The 22119-nt window shown below is 36.0% G+C and overlaps 1 protein-coding gene across 2 annotated transcripts; it reads right to left on the minus strand.

Annotated features, from left to right (window-relative positions):
- Positions 1–5308: 5308 nt before the first annotated feature.
- On the minus strand, positions 5309–21090 carry LOC117983786 (uncharacterized). 2 transcript variants are annotated; one of them, XM_069499972.1, is made up of 13 exons: positions 20937–21090; positions 18502–18661; positions 17694–17837; positions 16703–17056; positions 14769–14853; positions 13553–13786; positions 13132–13276; positions 10111–10163; positions 8979–9071; positions 8104–8198; positions 7498–7593; positions 6572–6745; positions 5309–6021 (listed from the first exon to the last, which is right to left on the minus strand). In XM_069499972.1, exons 2-13 carry the CDS (start codon positions 18598–18600, stop codon positions 5776–5778), a joined length of 1818 nt encoding a protein of 605 aa, XP_069356073.1. In that variant the 5' UTR covers positions 18601–18661; positions 20937–21090; the 3' UTR covers positions 5309–5775. The 2 variants fall into 2 exon arrangements, with proteins under 2 accessions (XP_069356073.1, XP_069356072.1); XM_069499971.1 differs by having other exon boundaries at positions 14769–15054.
- Positions 21091–22119: the final 1029 nt, after the last annotated feature.

The raw sequence follows: 22119 nt of genomic DNA on the forward strand, positions 1-22119 counted from the left end.
CATCACACACGGTCAACGTTTTCGCACGTGGTACGTGGTACCCAGTATCTCTATCGGTGCATCCCACCCACGGCCACACCACCACCAGGAATAACATTTGTGGAGCAACGTTTCCAAATGTTACTCAGCAACATATCAGGCAACAAAAAGTTATTTATTGTTCATATATGTTGCCACAAAAGTTACAGATTGTTACCTAATGTTACCGTGTTGCTCCACAAATGTTATTCTGTACAGGTGTGGATGCACCCGTTTGACACGTTTTGCACGGGTGCAAATACGCACCTTATTTTTATTCAGATAGCTTTTGACTGCAATCTCATCTGGTGGTAAGTGATGATGCAGTCTAAGATGGGAGCGCGCTAACCTGGGAAGGGGTATGACAGTTTTTATTAAAAAAAAAAGTACCTATTCAAGATCACAATAAATAAAACAAAAAATAATTTTCAAAGTATTTTAAGTTTAAAATTTCAAAACAGACGTGAGTTTTCTAAGCAAAAAAAGCAATTTAGCCGCAATTGATAAACTTCATAAGAAAACATCATAGCAATAACTTTATATTAGTATTTGTCTACGACTTCTACTAGGTACTAAAAACGATATTTTCTTTTGAAACAAACAAAAATTCAATTGTGAAATAAAACACAGCCTTTTCAAAAGAAAAACGAAAAGTCCTTAAGACCAAATCCATAAGTTACCTCAGATTATGGCTAAATAGGAAACAAATGAAACATGTATTTTTTGGCTTTTACTAGCCATTTTTTAATCATATATGGATACAAAATCGAGGTAGAAAAGAGATCCTTATTGTTATATTAATAACTTATCAATTATAATATAAATCAAAAGTAACAAAAAATAATTAACATGGTTCTTAATTGATGAAAAAAGAACATGTCAAAAATCAACAATTTAGAAACCCACGTAGAACAATATTTTTATTTTGTATCTTGTATAAGTCCCGCAATTTGCTATTGCGCTGGAACCATGTCTCATTAACATCGAAATGACGTCATTTGACGTTATATTTAAGTAAAAATATACCATCAGCTCGAAACTTCAGTCTAGTGCTGACGTCACTAAAATGGCGGCCACACGCATTAGCAATTTGCGGGACTTAAACAGTTCGTTATTGCTTAGCAAAGCAACACTGGATTGGAAATATTATACCGAAATATTGTTATAACCGCGACAAATTCCTACAAGATATTTTTTTGTAAGTGCGTTCGATCTTAGACTGAAAAGTTGTTTTCTTTTAAAACAAACGAAAATCCAATTGTGAAATAAATTATAGCTTATTACATTAAATGAAAAAAAGCAAGTCTTTTGGAACATAATATCTTTAAATTACCTCAGCTTATGGTGCGCTTACATGGGCAATTTTTAAGCAATTGTCTCTCGGCAATACAATATGTGGAGCAATCTGGAGCAATTATTTCGCATAGCATTACTGAAATTTTCAGGTATTGCTGGGTGTTGCAGTAAATTGCTTCATGTGGTCGTGACGTCATAATTGACGAAATTGCATAGAATTGAGCAATTTCCAATTGCCCGTGTAAGCGCACCTTTATGTAACAAATAGAAAACAATCGAAACAAAAATTTTTGATTACCTACCATTAATCTATTTTTTAATCATAAGTACAAAATCGAGGTAGAAAAGAGATCCTTATTCTTATACTAATAACTTATCAATTATAATATAAATCCTATAAATCAAACGTAACAAAAAGTAATTAACGTGATTCTTAAATGAAAAAGGAACATATCAAAAATCCGTAGAAAAGAACATTTTTATCTCGTTGACACTGGATACACCGAAGTATTTTTTGTAACCCGCGGGGTGATTACGTAAAACGTTGCAGTAGCGACAGCATAAGCATGGCACAAGTCATTTGCTGTCTCTCTTCTTATTTTGCTTTGTGGCTATTGCTGTCTCTCTCTAGCCGATGTTACGTGTGACGTTTGACAGCAATGATCACGAGATTTAGGCCCGTCGCGAGATAAGTAATCACCCCGAGGGACAAATTCCTACATTAGTTTTGTAATACGTTTGATCTGGACTGAAAAATGATGTTTTAAACAAAAATCCAAATGTAAAAAAAATAAAAAATAGAAAATATTTATAAATTATTATGTTAGAAAACAATAAAAACATGAATTTTTGGTTACCAAAAATCCAAATATATTACTACATACTTGGGTACAAAATCGATGTAGAAAAGAGAACCTTATTTTTATACTACCTAATAACTTATCACTTACAATATAAATCAAAAGTAACAAAAAATAATAAACGTGATTCTTAATTGATAAAAAAGGAATAACTCAAAAATCAACACTTTTAGGAACGCTTAGGGCGCCTTCAATGCCGCAAAGTGCCGAGTGGAGGCAGCTCGGCTACATTACTGCAGCCGAGCTGCTTTGTAAATCCATATAAAAAAACGCGCAACTGTAGCGCGCTGCCACTTTGCTGCCAATTTAAAGGCGCCCTATGTAGAAGAATAATTTTATTGTACAAAATACGATTTGTTTTCGCTTAACAATCAGCGTCACTGGATATCAAAAGCAAAAAAAATCTACAGTGCGACAAGGCTGTCTTGGCGCGTGGCGAAAATCGGAACTAACGTTGCCGTCAAGTGTCCCCTTTGTTCTTGTTTGAATATTCCTTATATGAATGAATATTCTAAGCCTTTGTTTTCCAACAGCGCCCCCCTGATAATGTCATTCAAGTGCCAAGAGAGGCTTGTCGCACTGTACCTAGTAATGAAAAGAAAAATACAATACGGGCCCACAGCCATAATAATATAATTATACTTTTATTATTTTTTATTTTTAGATCGATTTTTTATGGAATATCTATTGGTATTATATACTTAGGTACTTATAATATATCGTTAAACACAGCCTTTTCTCTTGAAATTCTCTGCAAGAGTAAATAGTAGGTATAATTATACTAGTATTATTTTTCATTTCTAGATCGAATTTTTATGCAATATCTATTGATATACTTTGGTATTGCATAAAACGTCAATCTAGAAGTACCTACATACTGTATGGAAGCTGCATTAAATGCACAAACACCCTGTTCACGAGTTTATAATACATTGGTCCTAACTACACTGAGTCTCTTTCGACTTGCGTAGAGGTATGCATTCAGAGAATTGAACCTCAAGAGTACGCATATACAAGATTTTGCATGAAAACATAATTGTAAAATTTTGGCGGGGGACAGGGGAGAATGTTTTGTTGTGATTGGTGGACTCAAAAGTTACGTAATCAAGACAATGTGCGGTATGAGGGTACCGAACGGGAGTGGGCCGAATTTTATGCTAAGCAATCTCAGTTTATGGCGATTTTGAGTTTCCATCATGAACTGAGACACTATTTCCTTCTTGCAGCTATAGATAAGTTGAAAATCTTAACAACACGATAAATTTATGTGCTCTCTCGCATCATGTTCATAGACAAATGTAACAAGTAAAAATATGACGTATAAATATAAGTATTTTCAAGAATACCTAAGTACTTATAATATAATGAGAACTTTGTGAAAGATATTTAGTTGAGCTAAATAGTTAATTTTTTTTGCAGACTTATAAGCAACGAATCTTTTCAAGAATACCTAAGTACTTATAATATAATGAGAACTTTGTGAAAGATATTTAGTTGAACTAAATAGTTAATTCTTTTGCTGCCTTATAAGTACCTAACGGATCTTTTCAAGAATACCTAAGTACTTATAATATAATGAGAACTTTATGAAAGATATTTAGTTGAACTAAATTGTTAATTTTTTTGCAGACTTATAAGTAACGAATCAGTTAATATTTATAAAAATATGAGTAATATTTTCAGGAAACCTACAATACAATAGGAGCTTCCGTTTAGGCATCTAGTTGAACTAAATAGTTATTTTATTTGTAGATTTGGCAGTATCTAGCTCCTGTCGCAATTTGATATACATATATATTTAATTTTGGTTAACGTAGCAAATATATAAATTCAAATAAAATATAGTATAAACAAAAGTAACAAAAACTTCATAAAAATTAATAAAATATTATTTATGCTAGTTTTAGGAACTTCAACTATGGCATTCTTAGAAAGTTTTTGAATATAAATCCTGACATAAATACTATAACATGGATTTCCATCTACACATTGGCTCGGGGATTTATCTACTGACCCCGTGTTTACTAATTTCAAATAGGCACTATTTGGTACTAGGTGGAGTTTGGCGACATCTGCTTCGATTATAGTCCGTACAAAATGAGAACTCACTCGCCATTTTAACTCTACGTGTCAACTGTCATGTCAAACGTACGGTTTACTTTTAAAGTAGGGATTAAAATCGTACTTTTGACATGATAGTTGACACAAAATTTAAAATGGCGAGTGAAAACTTTAAATTTATGTATTATTGGTACGAGTATCTCAGTTTATGGCGATTTTGAGTTTCCATCATATTTGAGAACTTAAATATAATCGAAATCGCCAAAAACTGAGACATAATGTTCCTTCTTACAGGTGATAGGATGAAAATCTTAACAACTAACACGTTACTTATATTTAATTGTTCTTTCACATAATTTTCTTGTAGGCAAAAATACACAAATGTAACAAAAGTGAGTTTTTTCCTGATATAAATACTTATAAAAATATGACTAATATTTTTAGAAATACCTATAATATAATAGGAACTTTATTAAAGGTATTTAGTTGAACTAAATAGTTATTTTCTTTGTACATTTGGCAGTAAATCTTAGCTCTCATTCTTTTTTTAACAATCAGATATTCCTATAGAATAAACATAAAGCAAACATAGCAAATAATCATATTAAATAAGCATAAGTAACAAAAAGTATAAAAAATATATTTATGTATACATATATTTTACGTGACAGCAGTCACAGCAACTAGCCCATTTATTTAGTTGAACTAAATAGTTAACTTTTTCGTAGATTTGGCATTAAATCTATCTCCATTTTTTAACAATCTAATATTGCTATAGAATAAACATAATAGCAAACAACCATAAAGCATAAGTAACAAAAAGTGTATAAAAATATATAGATTATTTACGCTATACTCTATACACGGAGATAAGTTATAAGTCTGTTATGCAATTCCATACAATTGACAAAAGCTGAGTAGGTATGCGTTAATGTATATTTAATATGTCTTCAAATGCTTTTTGATTGAATTTACTAATAGAGTAGTACAGAAAACATAGTTTGTTTTTGATTGGTTTGTGTCTCAAAATTTCTAACTTATCACCGTGGATAGATTATAGTTTCAGAAACTTTCGGTATGGCACTCTTGGGAAGGAGTTTTTAAACTAGAAATCCTGACAAACATTATAACGTGGATGTCGAAATCATGACAAACATTATAACGTGGTTGTCGAAATCCTGACAAACATTATAACGTGGATGTCAAAATCCTGACAAACATTATAACGTGGATATCGAAATCCTGACAAACATTATAACGTAGATGTCAAAATCCTGACAAACATTATAACGTGGATGTCGAAATCATGCCAAACATTATAAGGTGGATGTCGAAATCCTGAGAAACATTATAACGTGGATATCTAAATCCTGACAAACATTATAACGTGGATGTCGAAATCCTGACAAACATTATAACGTGGATGTCGAAATCCTGACAAACATTATAACGTGGATGTCGAAATCCTGACAAACATTATAACGTGGATGTCGAAATCCTGACAAACATTATAACGTGGATGTCGAAATCCTGACAAACATTATAACGTGGATGGCGAAATCTTGACAAACATTATAACGTGGATGTCGTATGAAAGAGGCTTATTGGATACTAGGTCAAGGTCAGCAAGTTGTAGCTTGAGGCCGTTACCGGTATTATCGTTAGGCGAGCTGGGAGGGAAGATGCGCACTTGGCCAGTCCATGAGAAGGGCTCTCCAGTGCGTTTGTTGCATAAGGTCATCGTAACGCTATTTTCATTCGGCTCTAGTAGGTCCAGTGATATTAACTAAAAAAAACAATGAAAAATATGTATTATATTCTTTTTAATTACTAAGCACTATTATTATGTATTAAGAAGTAGACGGAATGACACCCTTTTTAAACCTTCGTGGTTTTTGCTGTGTCTAAATTGGATTTGTTAAACATTCTTTATGTTGGTAATTAAAAAAAAAATTACTTATATTACTAACTAGCTGATATCCGCGACTTCGTCCGTGTGGATTTAGGTTTTAATAAAAATCGGAAACAATTTTTTTTTCTTTTAATTTTCTTAGCGACCATTTAGAATTTTTTATTATTTACGAGTGCGGGCTTCTAGAGTTCTAGCCTAGATTTACTTAGATGTACTTCTTGTACAGTACCCGACAGGAAATTTTGTACATCGACCTTTAGAAAGAGATATTAGGTTTCGTAGACCGTTGAGACCGACAAAATGCCACATTGATATCTGCCAGAGACAACGCTCTAAGAAGTCGAAATCTCTTTCTAAAGGTCCACGTACAATATTTCCTGGCTGCTAATACTGTACTGCTTAATTGTAGTAGGAGTGATCTTACCGAAAACGTCGCCATGAAGAAGTCAGGATGCTCATGCTTGACGCTGAGCAGGTACAGTTTACGGTCATGCTCTATCACTCTATGGAGCCAGACGTCACACTGTAGTAGACTCTGGAGTGTGTAGGTAATGTTCCACTCGTTCTTGTCCACTTTTTGTATAGACTGTGCGTGATCCTGGAAACAAATATACATTACCAGATCTAGAATTGGTCACTTGGATTTATTTAAAAAAACCGGTCAAGTGCGAGTCAGACTCGCGCATTGAGGGTTCCGTAGTACAATCGTATTTTGTCGACATTTTGCACGATAAATCAAAAACTATTAGGTATGCCTAAAAATAAATAAAAATCTGTTTTAGAAGGTACAAGTAAAGCCCTTTCATATAATACCCCACTTGGTATAGTAATCTTACTTCGAAATATGAAAATACTAATTATTAGTTCATGACCACAATTTAATTTTTTTTGTGTGATATAACCACAAATTCACGGTTTTCAGATTTTTCCCCTAATACCAGCTATAAGACCCACCTACCTACCAAATTTCATGATTCTAGGTCAACGGGAAGTACCCTGTAGGTTTCTTGACAGACAGACAGACAAGAAAGTGATCCTATAAGGGTTCCGTTTTTCCTTTTGAGGTACGGAACCCTAAAAATAACATACGCGCTAAATTGGCGCTACTGAGGAGACCTCCTTTTTAATCGGTTAAAAACTCCAAACCAAAAGCTCATTAAGACGAAGAAGAAAGTTAATTATACCTACCCGTGACGGCGTAGGGAGCTATCTGCTACTGCTTTGATTTTCATGCAAGCTACCAGAAAGACAGAGTGTGGAAGAGATGTATACCCACAAGAGACTTATGTCCAGCAGTGGACGTCTATCGGTTGATGATGATACCAGAAAGAAATAAAATAAAATACTTGCCTTTCGAATGTGGTGATCTAACAAGAGGATGATTCCCGCCCAACCGCAAAACACGCACTGGACTGGTTCGCTTAAACCCACACTCTCCAGGTAGTCCTATGAATGAAAAAATACTTTGAAACTAAAGCTAGCAGACAGACAGACAGACAGACACACTTCCGCATTTACAATATTAGTATGGATCTGATTTATGATGATGTTAAAATTAGTAATCTGCATTATCATCATTTCATGTGTGAGCACCTAAGGGCCAAATTTACTAGTATGGCCACCTGGCATTCCCCTTTGAGTTTTAATCTACTAAAATCCGGTGCGGAATTAATTCCGCAGTGCACGCACTTCTATGTAGATTTAAAGTTCACAGATTTTGCAGAAAAGAACGTACGGAAATTTACCGTACTGCGCGCTAGCTCTAATGGTCGTGTTTAAAGTTAATATAAGTCCCGCAAATTGCTAAGGCGCGTGGCTGCCACTTTAGTGACGTCAGCACTAGACTGAAGTTTCGAGCTGATGGTATGTTTTTATTTCGGCTGACGTCAAAATGTCATTTCGATGTTAATGAGACATGGTTCCAGCGCAATAGCAATTTGCGGGACTTAAACTTACTGTATCTTGGCTGATCATCTCGAGTGCATCCTCGTACAGTTCGTTGATGCCGTACGGCGTGTCCACCGTGTCGCGTGGTGAGGACCCACTGAAATCTGATTATTCATCATGATCAACCCATCGCCGGCTCACTACAGAGCACGGGTCTCCTCTTAGAGTGAGAAGGGTTTTGGCCATAGTCTACCACGCTAGCCAAGTGCGGATTGGCAGACTTCACACACCTTTGAGAACATTATGGAGAACTCTCAGGCATGCTGGTTTCCTCACGATGTTTTCCTTCACTGTTAAAGCAAGTGATATTTTGATTACTTAAAAACGCACATAACTCCGAAAAGTTAGAGGTGCGTGCCCGGGATCGAGCCCCTGACCTCCGATTGGAAGGCGGACGTCCTAACCACTAGGCTACCACAGCTTCATATATTTATTTATTGCAAAAGTTATATTATGTACAATAGGGTCACAAAATGGTTTTCAGTTTTTTTTAATATGCCTTAAAGTAAAAAAATTGACGGAGTAATCGCGTACCAAACATACAAAAAAAAATTAAAAACATACAGTTGAATGAGGTTTCCAGGCAACGTTCGAGAAAATTTTCATAGATGGCGCTGAATTTTACAACCACTAAAGATGAAAAATAATACCTATATCTATATGATCTATGCTTTAAATTTTTAAATTTGAATCGGATGCGAAATTAATTAATTACTTCTATTATAGTTCACAGATTTTGTGGTGCCGGTGATGGCACAACCGGCGGTCGAAGTGCACCAATCACCCAGGTGGTGATGTTGAAACTGCTTGCGGTGGCGTGCGGTGCGGTTGTAGAAACTGGAGGCCACCATTTTGACTTTACTTTAACAGGTAAATTTACGTACCTTTCATTTTTGGGTTGGCTATCAGTTGCAAGAACTCTTGAAGGTGAATGTCCACATCGGGATATTGATTGTTATTATCATCCAGCGCCGGCGCTGAAAGCATAACCATTGACTTAGGCTGAGATCTATAGAGCGCACTTTGACTTTGCTCAGACTTAGGATTGAGTTAGAACGAGACGGATATATGTAAGAGATATCTTGCAGTGTCTGAGACAAACACACGTTTTCAGTCAATGTACATTGTGATTTGTGACATACATAAATGAGTTTTATAGTACTTGTTACTCAAGTTTAGTGCTAGCAAGGGGAAATTCTACCCGGGAACATGCTAAAGAGAAGATAACACATCAGAATCGATTCTCATGTCTTTCTCTATACTAAATTTAGAGTATCTGTATCTTTTTCTTTTTAATATTGGTAAAAAGGGACGGAAAATGAATTTTAAATCAACGATTTCAACTTTTAGCGCTTCTCTACAAATTTAACCACTACGCTTAAGACTGGCACCGAAACAGCGAAAGGAGGTTTGATACTTTTAAATTAAGTCTGTCCCTGCGACTCTCCATAGTCCTTTTTTATTACATTAGTGAGAAGAAGATGCGAATATTCTAAAATTGCACAATGTAATCGCGGTTTTACACCCATTTTTATTTAATTATTCAGATACAAGTTAGCCCTTGACTGCAATCTCACCTGGTGGTAAGTGATGATGCAGTCTAAGATGATAGCGGGCTAACCTGGAAGGGATATGGCAGTTTTTATTAAACCCATACCCCGTTGGTTTCTACACGGCATCGTACCGGAACGCTAAATCGCTTGGCGGGCACGGCTTTGCCAGTAGGGTGGTAACTAGCCACGGCCGAAGACTCCCACCAGATAATATTCACTATGTAGTAGCAAAGCCCTTTATTTCTTATCCCGTGGGAACTTCGAAATATCCGACCTTATTCGTTGTCTACATTACAAAGGGAACCTCTGCAAAATTTTAGCTTTCAGACGCCAAGTCCAATGCCTTAGACCTACCAAGGGTTCAGGTTGGTCGTTGATCAGTCGAGTCACTTTTCTTTTTATATGTATTGATTGTGAATATGGGTGTAAGCTCAGTTATAACTAATGAGTTTTTGTGACTTACAAGTAACACTCAAAGCACCGCCAGCGGGCGTCGCCGGGTCTGGGAGCGCAGTCCTGTAGCATGCAAAGGTTGCGCGCAAGCGGACCACACGGCACGTGAACGTTAATGCCAAGCCAACGTGGAAGTGATCGCAAATAACCCACAAAGTGCAAAGAAACATGTCCAAAAAATACCCAGCGTCGATTAAGACACAGTACCCGACAGAAAATTGAGTTTAGAAAGAGATAACTTCCGTTTCGTAGAGCGTTCTCTCTGTCGTTAAGACTGACAAGTTCGAGAGAGAGACGACACTGCTAAGCCGAAGCTACTGTTAATCTCTTTCTAAGGCTTAGATCTATAGAGCGACTTTGACTTTGCTCAGATTTAAGATTGAGTTCAAACGAGACAGATTTATGTGAGAGATATAGCTATGTCTCGTTTTAACTCTGTCTTAGGTCTAAGCTAAGTCAGAGTGCGCTCTATAGATCTCACCCTAAAGCTCGACGTGTAATATTTCCTGCTGGGTACTGTATTTTATATACAAGGTAATTCGGAAAAAGTCCTGAAACCAAACTTTTACATGACACTAAAACTTTAAAAAAAAAATTGAATTTATTCATGAAAATGGTTTATAATGATAATAATGCAATAAATCGCTTTCAATTTAGGTCCCCTTTTCGACTGACCTTGTATGCTATGATAGTTTAAAGAGAAGTTCGCAAATATATACGCTGGGTTATTTTTATTAATTCTGTGAAGAAGGCATTATGCATTAAATAAAGTGTGTGCAATTTCAGGCTCCTTCAGGCTCCAATAAAAATAAAATGTTAACATATTATTATATACAAATGAAGCAAATAAAAATTAACGTGGACCATTTTACAATAAGTATAAAGTCTAAAATCTCCCATCACGAATCTAAATAACAAGATTGTATTGATTCAGAAGAAATAAGTTCCGAATAAGGCTAAAGACAATCATAGCAGCTAGTCGCAGACGGAACTCCATTTGAATGTGTCGTATTTGATCTGTGCAGAGCTCGCGAATTTGCGCCAGATTTGTCCCTGGTCCTAAGCTTATCCGAGAATTGAACTCGGGTCATCTTGTTAGTAATACGCCATGGAGCCAGAAGATTGTTTTAGTTAAAAGGTGGTTTAAAGCAAAGCTTGGATTTTAGACAAGCCTTAGATAAGGTTAACATAGAAATTAGGTTAAAAACATGTTTAGTTCTTCCAAAATATTCCTTATACCTGAACTCAATTTTTTCTGCAAATGTATTGACCAAAAAGTAACAAATGATTTTAGACGATTTGAAGATAATACGTCATGGCGTCCCTCAAGGTAGCGTTATAGGTCCCATTATATTCCATTTTTAAATCGATGATCAAATGAAAATGAATTGATAACAAGTGTTAAAAGTACAACGAGTTAACATACATAATAGACTTAAAGTCAATTCACATATAACCGTAACGTGCCAAGGACCTTATTAATCAAAAATAAAATTTGCTATTCTTATTAAACTTTACAACAAATCACTCCACAGGCCACAGTATATACAAATGCAAATCATTGTAACTACGAATATACTAATGCAATTAGGAATTTCCCCAAATATAATATAGATACCAAAACGAAGGAATCGGAAGGAGAATCAAGGAGAATCACACAACTCAAACCAATGTTGATGTTCTATGAACCAACGTTGATAGGACATCGAAACTCTATAAAGACTGGCATGTAAAGTTGATTGTTTTGAAGTTGTTTAATCATTACTACAGATTTTTGTTTTACTTTAGATTATGTTTCTGTTTGAGGTGCTGTACGAATTTGAAACTTATACAAGGGGGTTAAAAGAACCCTTTTAAGAGTTTGTATAATGGGAAGCCGTGATGGACTAAAGATGGCGGGAAGTGATGGGATGAGACAGGTTGAGGACCAGGTGTGGGGGCATCAGGACATACATATCTCCAACAGTGGACATTCACAGCCTGATAATGACAAATCACGGTCCGGCTACGTCCCTGTCACGGCACGGTTCTGCGTAAATAGCTTTAGTTTAACTTTTTTTTAATACAGATAAGTACAAGTTAGCCCTTGACTGCAATTTCACCTGGTGGTAAGTGATGATGCAGTCTAAGATGGAAGCGGGCTAATCTGGAAGATGTATGGCAGTTTTTATTAAACCCATACCCCTAGTTTCTATACAGCATCGTACCGGAACGCTAAATCGCTTGGCGGCATGGCTTCGCCAGTAGGGCGGTAAACACCAGACCAGCTAGGTGATTCACTAACTCAGTGTCTAACACAGAATGATAGCCACCGAGGTTGGTTGGTTCTACATTGCTGCTTCACTGGGTGGTAGTAAAATATTATTTCGTAATCAAATCATTTATTTGCACGATTGCAGGTACAATGATGGTGTTACAGTGATTTATTTACAGCTACAATCCGCCATACAGTGGGCATGTAAAATTTATTTTCTTATTATCTATTATTAACTAAATTTTATTAATAAGCTATTTTATAACTTGTTTTCATTTACATCGTGCGTAGATTTTTAGAATTATATTGTTCAACAGTCACATATCACATAATATATCATATGTCACATAATAATTATCTACCTATAATAAATTAACCAAAGAAAGAAAAACCGTAGAAAACCTTCAACGGATTAAAAAATGAGATCGGTGGCTGTCGTTCAGTGTTACACACTGAGTTAGAGAATCATCCCACTGGCCAGAGGAAATTTAGTAATTATAAGATTCCTAATTTTCCCTGCCGGTAATTCAACACGAGACTCCCACTAATAAGACCACAGCGCCCACCACTGCGCCAGGGAGGTCGTCAAAACATTGTAAATAGGAAAGGTAGATACTTGTCAAAAAGTTGCTGCTGTATTTGGCGGCCACAGGATTTGACAAGGCAGTGTAAAGTGGAGGCAAACACAATAGATCGGAGACTGTTGCAGTGATACAGGGATATCAAGGACTTGCATAGCCCCAAAGAAGAAGAAGAAGAAGAAAGGTAGAAACTTACACAGTAGGAACAGCGTGTGCAGAAACACAGCGGATGGTGTCAACATTGCTTTGCCGCAGTGGCGCGTTAGTTTGCATGTTGTACAGAGTCTCTGGCCCAGCAGTATTGATGTTGCTGCGGTCCACGTGTGTTGGATAACTTGGTACTGAAACAAAACACGAGAAATAATTCATTTATTAATGACTAGCTGATACGTATTTTTTTTTTTCATTTTTTTAAAGAATATTATCCATGTTAAATGACTGATATTCCCCTTTCCTCTCCAACTAAGCGTCAGGCTTGTGCTAGTAGGTACGACAATAGTGCAACGGGCGGGGTTTGAACCGTCGACCTTTCGGTTTTCAGTCCACTCCTTTACGGGTTGAGCTATTGAGGCTCTATAAAAGTTTTCAAACCCTTTTTCAATAAAGTATTAACTTACCATTACAAGCATCTGCGACTTGCACATATATAGGCTGAGTAGCATCACTCAAATAGCTGAACTGCGGGAACACATCAGATATTTTGGGCAAAAAGTAGTCCCTCTGATCTATCACCTGCTCTACTCTTAACTTCTCTTCATAATCTACTTGTTGGATATCAGATGCTGCGTAGTTTCCATTGTAATCATGATCACAAATTATTGTTGTGCCTGTATTATTTGTAACATTGATATCTGAAATTCAATCAAATCTCAAACAAGATAGTTTGGAAAAACAAAGTTCTATTGGCACTCACGCACACACAAACACAATATTACACCACACAAACACACAACCTTTGTATTTGTTACTAATTAATTTTAAGTACAACCACCATGTATGGGAAGGCACTGGCCCCTTAGATACGGGAACTCTTAGTTTAAGGGACAGGACTCCATCATCAATCGATATATGTCCACTGCTGGACATAGGTGTCTTGTAGGGACTTCCACACGCCACGGTCTTGCGCCGTCTGAATCCAGCGGCTCCTTGCGACTTGTCTTCCGGTGCGAGGTCGCCATTCCAGCACCTTGGGACCCCAATGTCTATCTGTTTTACGAACTATGTGCCCTGCCGATTGCTACTTCAGCTTCGCAACCCGTTGAGCCATGTCGGTTACTCTAGTTCTACTACGGATCTCCTAATTTCTGATTTGATCACGTAGAGAAACTCCAAGCATAAGCTCTCTCCATTGCCCACTGAGTGACTCTGAGCTTTCTTATGAGGCCCATAGTTAGTAACTATTTAAGTCAAATGTAAGGATTTTTGTAATTCATAAATATTCATTCATTCATTCATTATAATATCACTACTCACATTATAAATGCGAAAGTGTGTTTGTGTTGGATTTTCCTTCAACCTTGTTAATCTTCACTGAGTACATATCGCTTGGACGATTCGCGGCAGACAATAGCCAATCTAGTGCAAATAACTTAAACCATCGATGGCTTATGATCACTACCCATAATTATAAATGCAAAAGTGTGTTTGTTTGTTGGTTTGTCCTTTAATTATGTCGCAACGGATCGACGTGATTTTTAGCATAGGTATAGTTAAAGACCTGAAGAGTAACATAGGCTAATCCTGGAAAATCTAAGAGTTCCCACGGGATTTTTAAAACCTAAATCGACGCGGAGAAAGTCGCGGGCATCAGCTATTGTTAAATATTTTTTTTACCTGTTACATTGACGTATTCAAAGATATTGAAACCATACGTATTTGAGTTTGTCAAATCCTCGGGTATGGCGGCATCCAATTTATCCTGAAAAGTTATTTCCGGACTTTTTGTGTTATTTATCTTTAGCGCATTCGTATTATTATTTTGATACACGGCATTGATTTCCGCATAACTACCGTCATTTCGACGTATGCTGACGCATTTGTCGGTACTCAGGATGATTTCTTCAGACTGGGCGAGATGAATTCTTTGACGTTTTCTCGGCCCAGTAGCTCGTATAATTTCCTAATTAAGGGTAAAATACGAAAATTAAATCACCTGTGACACGTGAAATGTTCTCCTGCTCCAACATCACACTTTGATCGCTATGACTACAAACTCTAAGGGTGAGATCTATAGAGCGCACTCTGACTTAGCTTAGACTTAAGACAGAGTTAAAACGAGACAGAGCTATATCTCTCACATTAATCTGTCTCGTTTTAACTCAATCTTAAGTCTGAGCAAAGTCAAAGTGCGCTCTATAGACCTCAGCCTAAGAGCCTGCGCAGACTAGACGACGGGACGGCAGAGGATTTTAAATTTATCAATTGAATTTAATATTTATCCTATCGAAATAATGTACACAGCTGAAATTTTAGTGGTTGTTTGTGATTTGGCCTCAGTAGTACTCTCGAAATTTTGAGGTAAACTTAAAAAGTAAAATTGTTTTTGTTTCGAAATAATAATAAAAAATCATCAACTCAAAAGTGTGAGAAACAATAGTAACTAACTAACGTGAATAGTGGGTAGGTACATATACTCGAACTGCGCTGCCAATAAAGTTTAGAGCAAAATAAGTTCTCGCGCGTAGTGATACGGCATAAACTAGCCTGCGCGAACGCGGTATTACTATTAGTTCGAGGTCTCATTCGATTTTTTCGAGTTCGAGTTTTTCTCGATTGTAAATTTGCCATTTTTGACTGTAATAATTTTTATATTTATAAATCGATTGTAATACCACGGCAAAATCATTTCACTTCAGGATAACAGCCATTACAATTTCAGCGTGTATATTTCAATGCTCGGTGATCCAGAATAACCTGCGCTACGATGCTACGAGTTCAATCTCCGAGTAATGAAATATACCTTATTTCGAATGGATAAATATTAAATTCAATCGATAAATTTAAAATCCTCTGCCGTCCTGTCCTCCAGTCTGCGAAGGCAGGCCTTTATATGTAAAATCAAGATTCAAAATTATAATTTTTCGCGAACAATGCGTTTTATATTTTGATTTTTCTATACTGGTGGCCCTTGGCCATACCTAATAATATCTCAGAAATTAAAAGGGGATTATAGTTTTTTTGTTAGTTTTTTCAAGATGATTTCCTTCACTGTTAAAGCAAGTGATAAGAATTTCTTAAAACACACTATTTCTGAAAAGTCAGATGTGTGTTCCCTGTAAAAACCCCTCCAATAATTACAGTTCTTGCAATTCACGAAGGCGAGTGGCTCATGGTTGTGTTTAAGTCGTATCGGTATAAGGTTGGTACACTGAATGTGTGCGTTTGCGAGCGCTTTCTCGCGACTGATTGGTCCAACATGCACGCACACTTACGCAATGCCCGAGTATCCGACGTCACCACAAGTAAAGTCCACTCGCCTTCGTGAATTGCAAGAACTGTGCTTATCATAAAGGGTGGCCGTGTCTCTTGAACCGTAATAGGTAGAGAGTTGAAATTTTCACAGAATGTGTATTTCTATTGCTGCTATAACAACAATAAATAATAAAAATTTAAAATTTTACTTGCTCATGGCGGGTTCTGTACAAGATTAAGTACTTTCTAATTTTTTTTAATTTACCTGGCGGCCATTTTAGAATTTTCACTATACAAGTATATTATCTTGTAAAAACCCGTCCAATAAGTAAGTTATGATATAAATAAATACTTACCCTAATATGTGAAATCAGAAGCTCTTGTTTGAGTTTGTAATTATAGTTACGTTTATTCACGTAACATTTATTCCGCTTAACTATTATGGACTTAGTGTTTCTGTTGAGCGGCGCTCGGCGCTGGGCTCTCAACTCTTGTATATCACTGGTTAGCGAATAGTTCGGTCTAGTATAGCTGCGCAGGATTCTGTCACTAGCGCTTGCAGCATTTCTCTTGGGGTTCACAGGGGTTATAGGCAATGTTTCCGGGCTATCTTGCCTGTAATTGCTGGGCCGTTTGGGTGTTGCTGTGATTGGTGGAGAGTAACATACTGAGTTCCTCGCTGCGAGTATCTTTTGAACAGGGCCTTGGCGCTGAGGGGAAGACAATAATAAATGAGTAATTTAAATGGACATAGAAACATTAAACGTAATAGGTATATTAATATTATGTTATACTAGCTGACCCGCCCCGGCTTCGCTCGGGTGGAATTTAGGAAATCGGCGTGGGGGTTGAATTTTCAAAAATCCTGAAATATTAAGGTACCTACCTACGTATTTTTTTCTTTTGTAACCGAAAACCCAAATATAAATTTTTATGGAAATAACTTGAAAAATGACGGACTTCCGAACAAACTTTCATCCCTTATTTAACCCTCTTGGCAGTAGAATTTTATTTCAAAAATAGTGAAATACGTATTTTTTATTCTTGACCGAAAGCCTGTATACCAATTTTCATTGATGTAACTTTAAAAATGATAGATAGACTTTCATAGAAACTTCCAACCCCTATTTACCCCCCTTAGGGGTGGTTTTTCAAAAAATCCTTTCTTAGTGGATACCTACTCTTTACAAAGAACACACCCTCCAAACTTATTAGAACGTGACAAAATGATTATTTTTGTCCTTATCACTGTGGCCACTTTTTTTTGTTTGTCAAGATGTATTTTGTATTATATTTTATAGCAGACATGAAGGGAAAAATCTAAAAAAATTGAAGATAGATTTTTACCTTTATATTCCTTGCTTTGCCTCTTGGTCTCTTTTTAACTTTGGATAGATTGAGTCGCTCCTCGCGAACTCTTTCTATGATATCGTTTACCTCTGCTTCAGAACTGTACTTCTTGGCTACGATTAGTTCTATCAAGTACACTTTCTGTAATAAACAGTCATAGTTTACAGTATGCGGCCGAAAGTAATGTAACTCGACCTTTACAAGGAGATAGCAAATTTGTAGAGCACTGTCTCAGTCGTTACGACCGACAAAACGTCATATAGGTATGAGTGACAGAGACAACGCTCTACAAAGCCGAAATGTCATTCTAAAGGCCGACGTACATTACTTTCGGCCACATACTGTACATTAGTATGACAAGATATTAGAAATAAATAGATTAATAATAATAAATTAAAACTAAGTAAAGGTAGTAAGACTAGTAACGTATAGTAGCCAGTAGAGAAAATATTGTACATCCACCTTTAGAAAGATAGTTTGTCTCTGTCACTCATACCTATATGACATTTGTCAGTCTCAACAACAGATACCACACTCAACAAATCTGCTATCTCCAGGCTAAAGGTTGATGTACATTTGAGACGTTTGTGAGTCTGTGGTCACGAATCATCCTACTCTGTGTCACGAACTCAAGATTACCTAGGTTTTTATGTTACAATCCACAATAATTATAATATGCTTTATGAGTGCAATATATATAAAATACCTATGCAACAAGTGCTTTCGTGTGTACAACCCTCGCCTTATACAGCAGGACGAAGTACAGACCTCAGCGGTCGTAGTCTATTTGGTAGCGAAACTTTACCTTGTAGTTTGAAGGCAGACGCATTGCTTTTGCAATCTTTTGCAGGTCCCTGTAGGTCTTAGCTTCTAAACGGTATGTGAAGACTGCTTGGCTTTCCATTGTTAATAATGGCTCCACTATAGCATGCCCCAGTGCTATTTTGATACAGCGGTAGTATTCACTGGAAAGAGATTTATTTACAATTTACATATCTGTTATTTCAAGTTGTTGAGTCACATATTTACAGAGACATGAAATTAAAATAATTATGAAAACATTGTAAATATTCCACTATAGAAAACGTGATTACTATTTTGATAACTTGGTAATATTCTCTGGAAAGAGGTTAATATGCACTGCACTTTATGTAATTTCAATTCTACCTACCGCTGTATCAAAATAGTGGTGCTGATTCTGTTGTCTTTCTCTTAACTAAAAGAGATTGCCCATTTTCTTAGGAGCTTTGGGCCCCCCCTAACATAATTGTTATGTCACCATGGTTTTAATTTTATTTTGTAGACAAATAATTAACTCTTTATATTCTGCAAAGGATTTCTATTTATTCACCCTGGTTATAAAGAAATCTTATTTTTTATATTGCTGATATTGAGGTTATATTTAATTAATACTTCTTCAAAATAAATGCATGTTTACGATTCTAACTGTAATTGTGGATATTTTCAATAATAGAGTGAAAAAAGTCGTTATAAAACATAATCGTAAAAAATAACACATTAAAAAAAAATTATTTAAGTTTTGACACGACGCCACAAAAGAGGGCCCGTTCACGAGCGATCTCCTTTAGAGTATCTGCATCATTTTCTTTTTAATATTGCTAAAAAAGGACAGAACATGAATTTTACATTTAAAGACTTTAAATTTTAGTGCATACTACAAATTAAAACAATAGGCTCACAACTAGCAGCTAAAGTCCCACAGTTTGACAGCTCTAAATTAAATTTAAAATTGTCAAACTGTGTCTGTCTCTTTCATACTACATTAGTAAGAAGAGGATGCGAATACTCTAAAATTTAGGTGCACTCAGAATCAGTACCATTGTTTACATAGTGGAGCCAGAAGTAGGTAAGTATTCATACCGCCCCGTCCAAGTGATTATTTTATTTTATTCGTTTTTTGCAATCAACAGCGATATATACAATATAATTTTACATAATAACAGACTGAAAATAAGGCCAAATAGGATTACAACAGATTAATTAAATAGATATTAATTATAAATATATAACAGTACATATTTTGATAATTTAAACAAGCTTTACAATAATATAATAATATTAAAATATAAAAGTCAATTAACTAGTAAAAATACCTAGTAGGTGAATGGTGATTAACAACATATGTATGCGTGTGTGTATGTGTGAGTGTATGTGTGTCTGTGTGTGTGTGGGTATGTGTTTGTGTGTGGGAGAGAGAGAATACGTGAGAGAGTATGCGTGAGTGTGTGCTTGTGGGTTATGATATTATGCGGATTTATGTACTGTTATAGATACTAGTATAATTATTATTAGTTACATATGATTATTTTTCCGATGCAGTTTAATTATTTCCTTTTTTAATTGCATTTTGGACAGGTGAAAAAGGTCGAAGTCTGAGTAAATTTTATTATAGGTTCGCGCCAGGCGTAAAATTACGGAATTTTTCATTAATTCAGACCTTGATTATTTAAAATAGACCACAGGGTATCTGGCATTTAATATGGTCTAGTCAAAGTAGTAAATATTGGACTGACACTCTTGGTCATTATTCATAATGATTGGTCCATATTAATACTGGCCGGTTAATCAAGTTGCTTGTAAAATTTACTTGGCAATTGTTTCATTTGGTCACATTCAGGTTCAAGTAGGTCAATTATAATTTAAGTATAAAAAATAGGCTAAGTTTAGAATAGTTAGGTTCCACAACTGACTTATGTGAGAGAAAAACAAAAATACAGTAGTAACGCGGCGGCAGAAAGTAATGTACATCGGCCTTTAAAATGACATTTCGGCGTTGTTGAGCGTTGCCTCTGTCACTCATACGGTCTATATGACGTTTTGTCGGTCTCAACGACAGAGACAGTGCTCTACAAATTTGCTATCTCCTTCTCAAGGTCGATGTAGATTACTTTCGGCCGCTTACAGTAGGTAAATAATGAAGAACAGGCTCACGCATTCTCAACCCCTAAATAACTACAAACCTAGTAAGTATAAAAAATACAATAAGTAAAATTTCTGAGCACGTGCAAAGAATTATCATGGAATGATTAGTTTGTAATTATATTAGTCTGTAAGTGTATATTGTTCGAAATGAAATAAAATAACAAAATGAAATGAAAAAGTTATTGACAAATAAATATTAATGTCTCATGATTCCAATATCCTCACGTTTTGAACAATCATATTAAATCTTCGTAAGTATCTGAAGTCTGGATTAACAACTATTAAAAACGTACGTACCAGTATCCCTATTAATCTGCCATGTGGTAAAAACAAAAGAAAAAGAACTAAGAATGTTATTTGAAACTGGTAACGTACTGAAAATTCAAATTTAACTATATCTTTAGAAACAAAACAACGAAATCAAAAATGGAGCCAGTGGAGCCAGCCATGTGCCGCCGTAGAAAGTGTTTCCACTTGCGATTTTGGTTTTACCAATACCATAGCTAGTTTCTGTAGAAGTTCCCCGCAGTCGTCACGGGTAACATTGCAAACGACGCGCGACGGCTTGGAAAAAATAATCGGATGAATTTAAAAAAGTATCGGTCACCTGCAAAAACTTATTACCTACTAGATGATGCCCGCGAGTTGGTCCGCGTGGACATAGGCTTTTGAAAATCCCGTGGGGACTCTTTGATTTTCCGGGATAAAAAGTAGCCTATGTCCTTCCCCGGGATGCAAGCTATCGCTGACCGCTGTACCGACTTTTGTCAAAATCGGTTGAACGGATAGGCCGTGAAAGGCTAGCAGACAGACAGACAGATAGACACACTTTCGCATTTATAATATTAGTATGGATTTTAAAATAAAATAAAAGCGTTCTTTATTTAAACATTCACCAAGAAAAATAAAAACATTAGATTTAATTATTTAATCCTACTCTTTTCTAGCCCTCTTGAGCCTATCTCCTTTGATAAATCTACAAAACAAGGAACATAAATATAACAATATGATATTATACTCTAATAAATGAGCCGGGAGGAGGGGGACGGTATAAAAATCATGAATTAGGTAGTAATTAGTAGGTACTATAATAATTCTTTTATGTTATGTTGAAGTTCGATTTTATCTCAAATTATACTAATCCTGTCAACATAAAAACATACATATATAATAAAAACGTCCTAAGCCGTATCTCATACTAATTGTCGTTTCGCCCTAAAATAGGGTGAAATGCTGCAAGGTTGATTATGGAAACACTGATACAATAGCGTTTCGTTTTCCTTTTGCCCGCCAGCCCGCCACAACGTTTAAAAACACGAAGCACGATATCAGATATGCTAGTATATTCTAGTGATCTGTGTATACCATTTTATTATAGTGAGCCAGCGCGTGCTAGACTTTCCTTATTTTATACAAGCTGAATGTTTCTTTGCATAAGGAAAGAACAACCTCCTTTTTTTGTCCTCAACACTGGGAGGAA

This window comes from Maniola hyperantus, chromosome 7, assembly GCF_902806685.2.
Source record: "Maniola hyperantus chromosome 7, iAphHyp1.2, whole genome shotgun sequence".
In the NCBI taxonomy this organism is placed as follows: domain Eukaryota; kingdom Metazoa; phylum Arthropoda; class Insecta; order Lepidoptera; family Nymphalidae; genus Maniola; species Maniola hyperantus.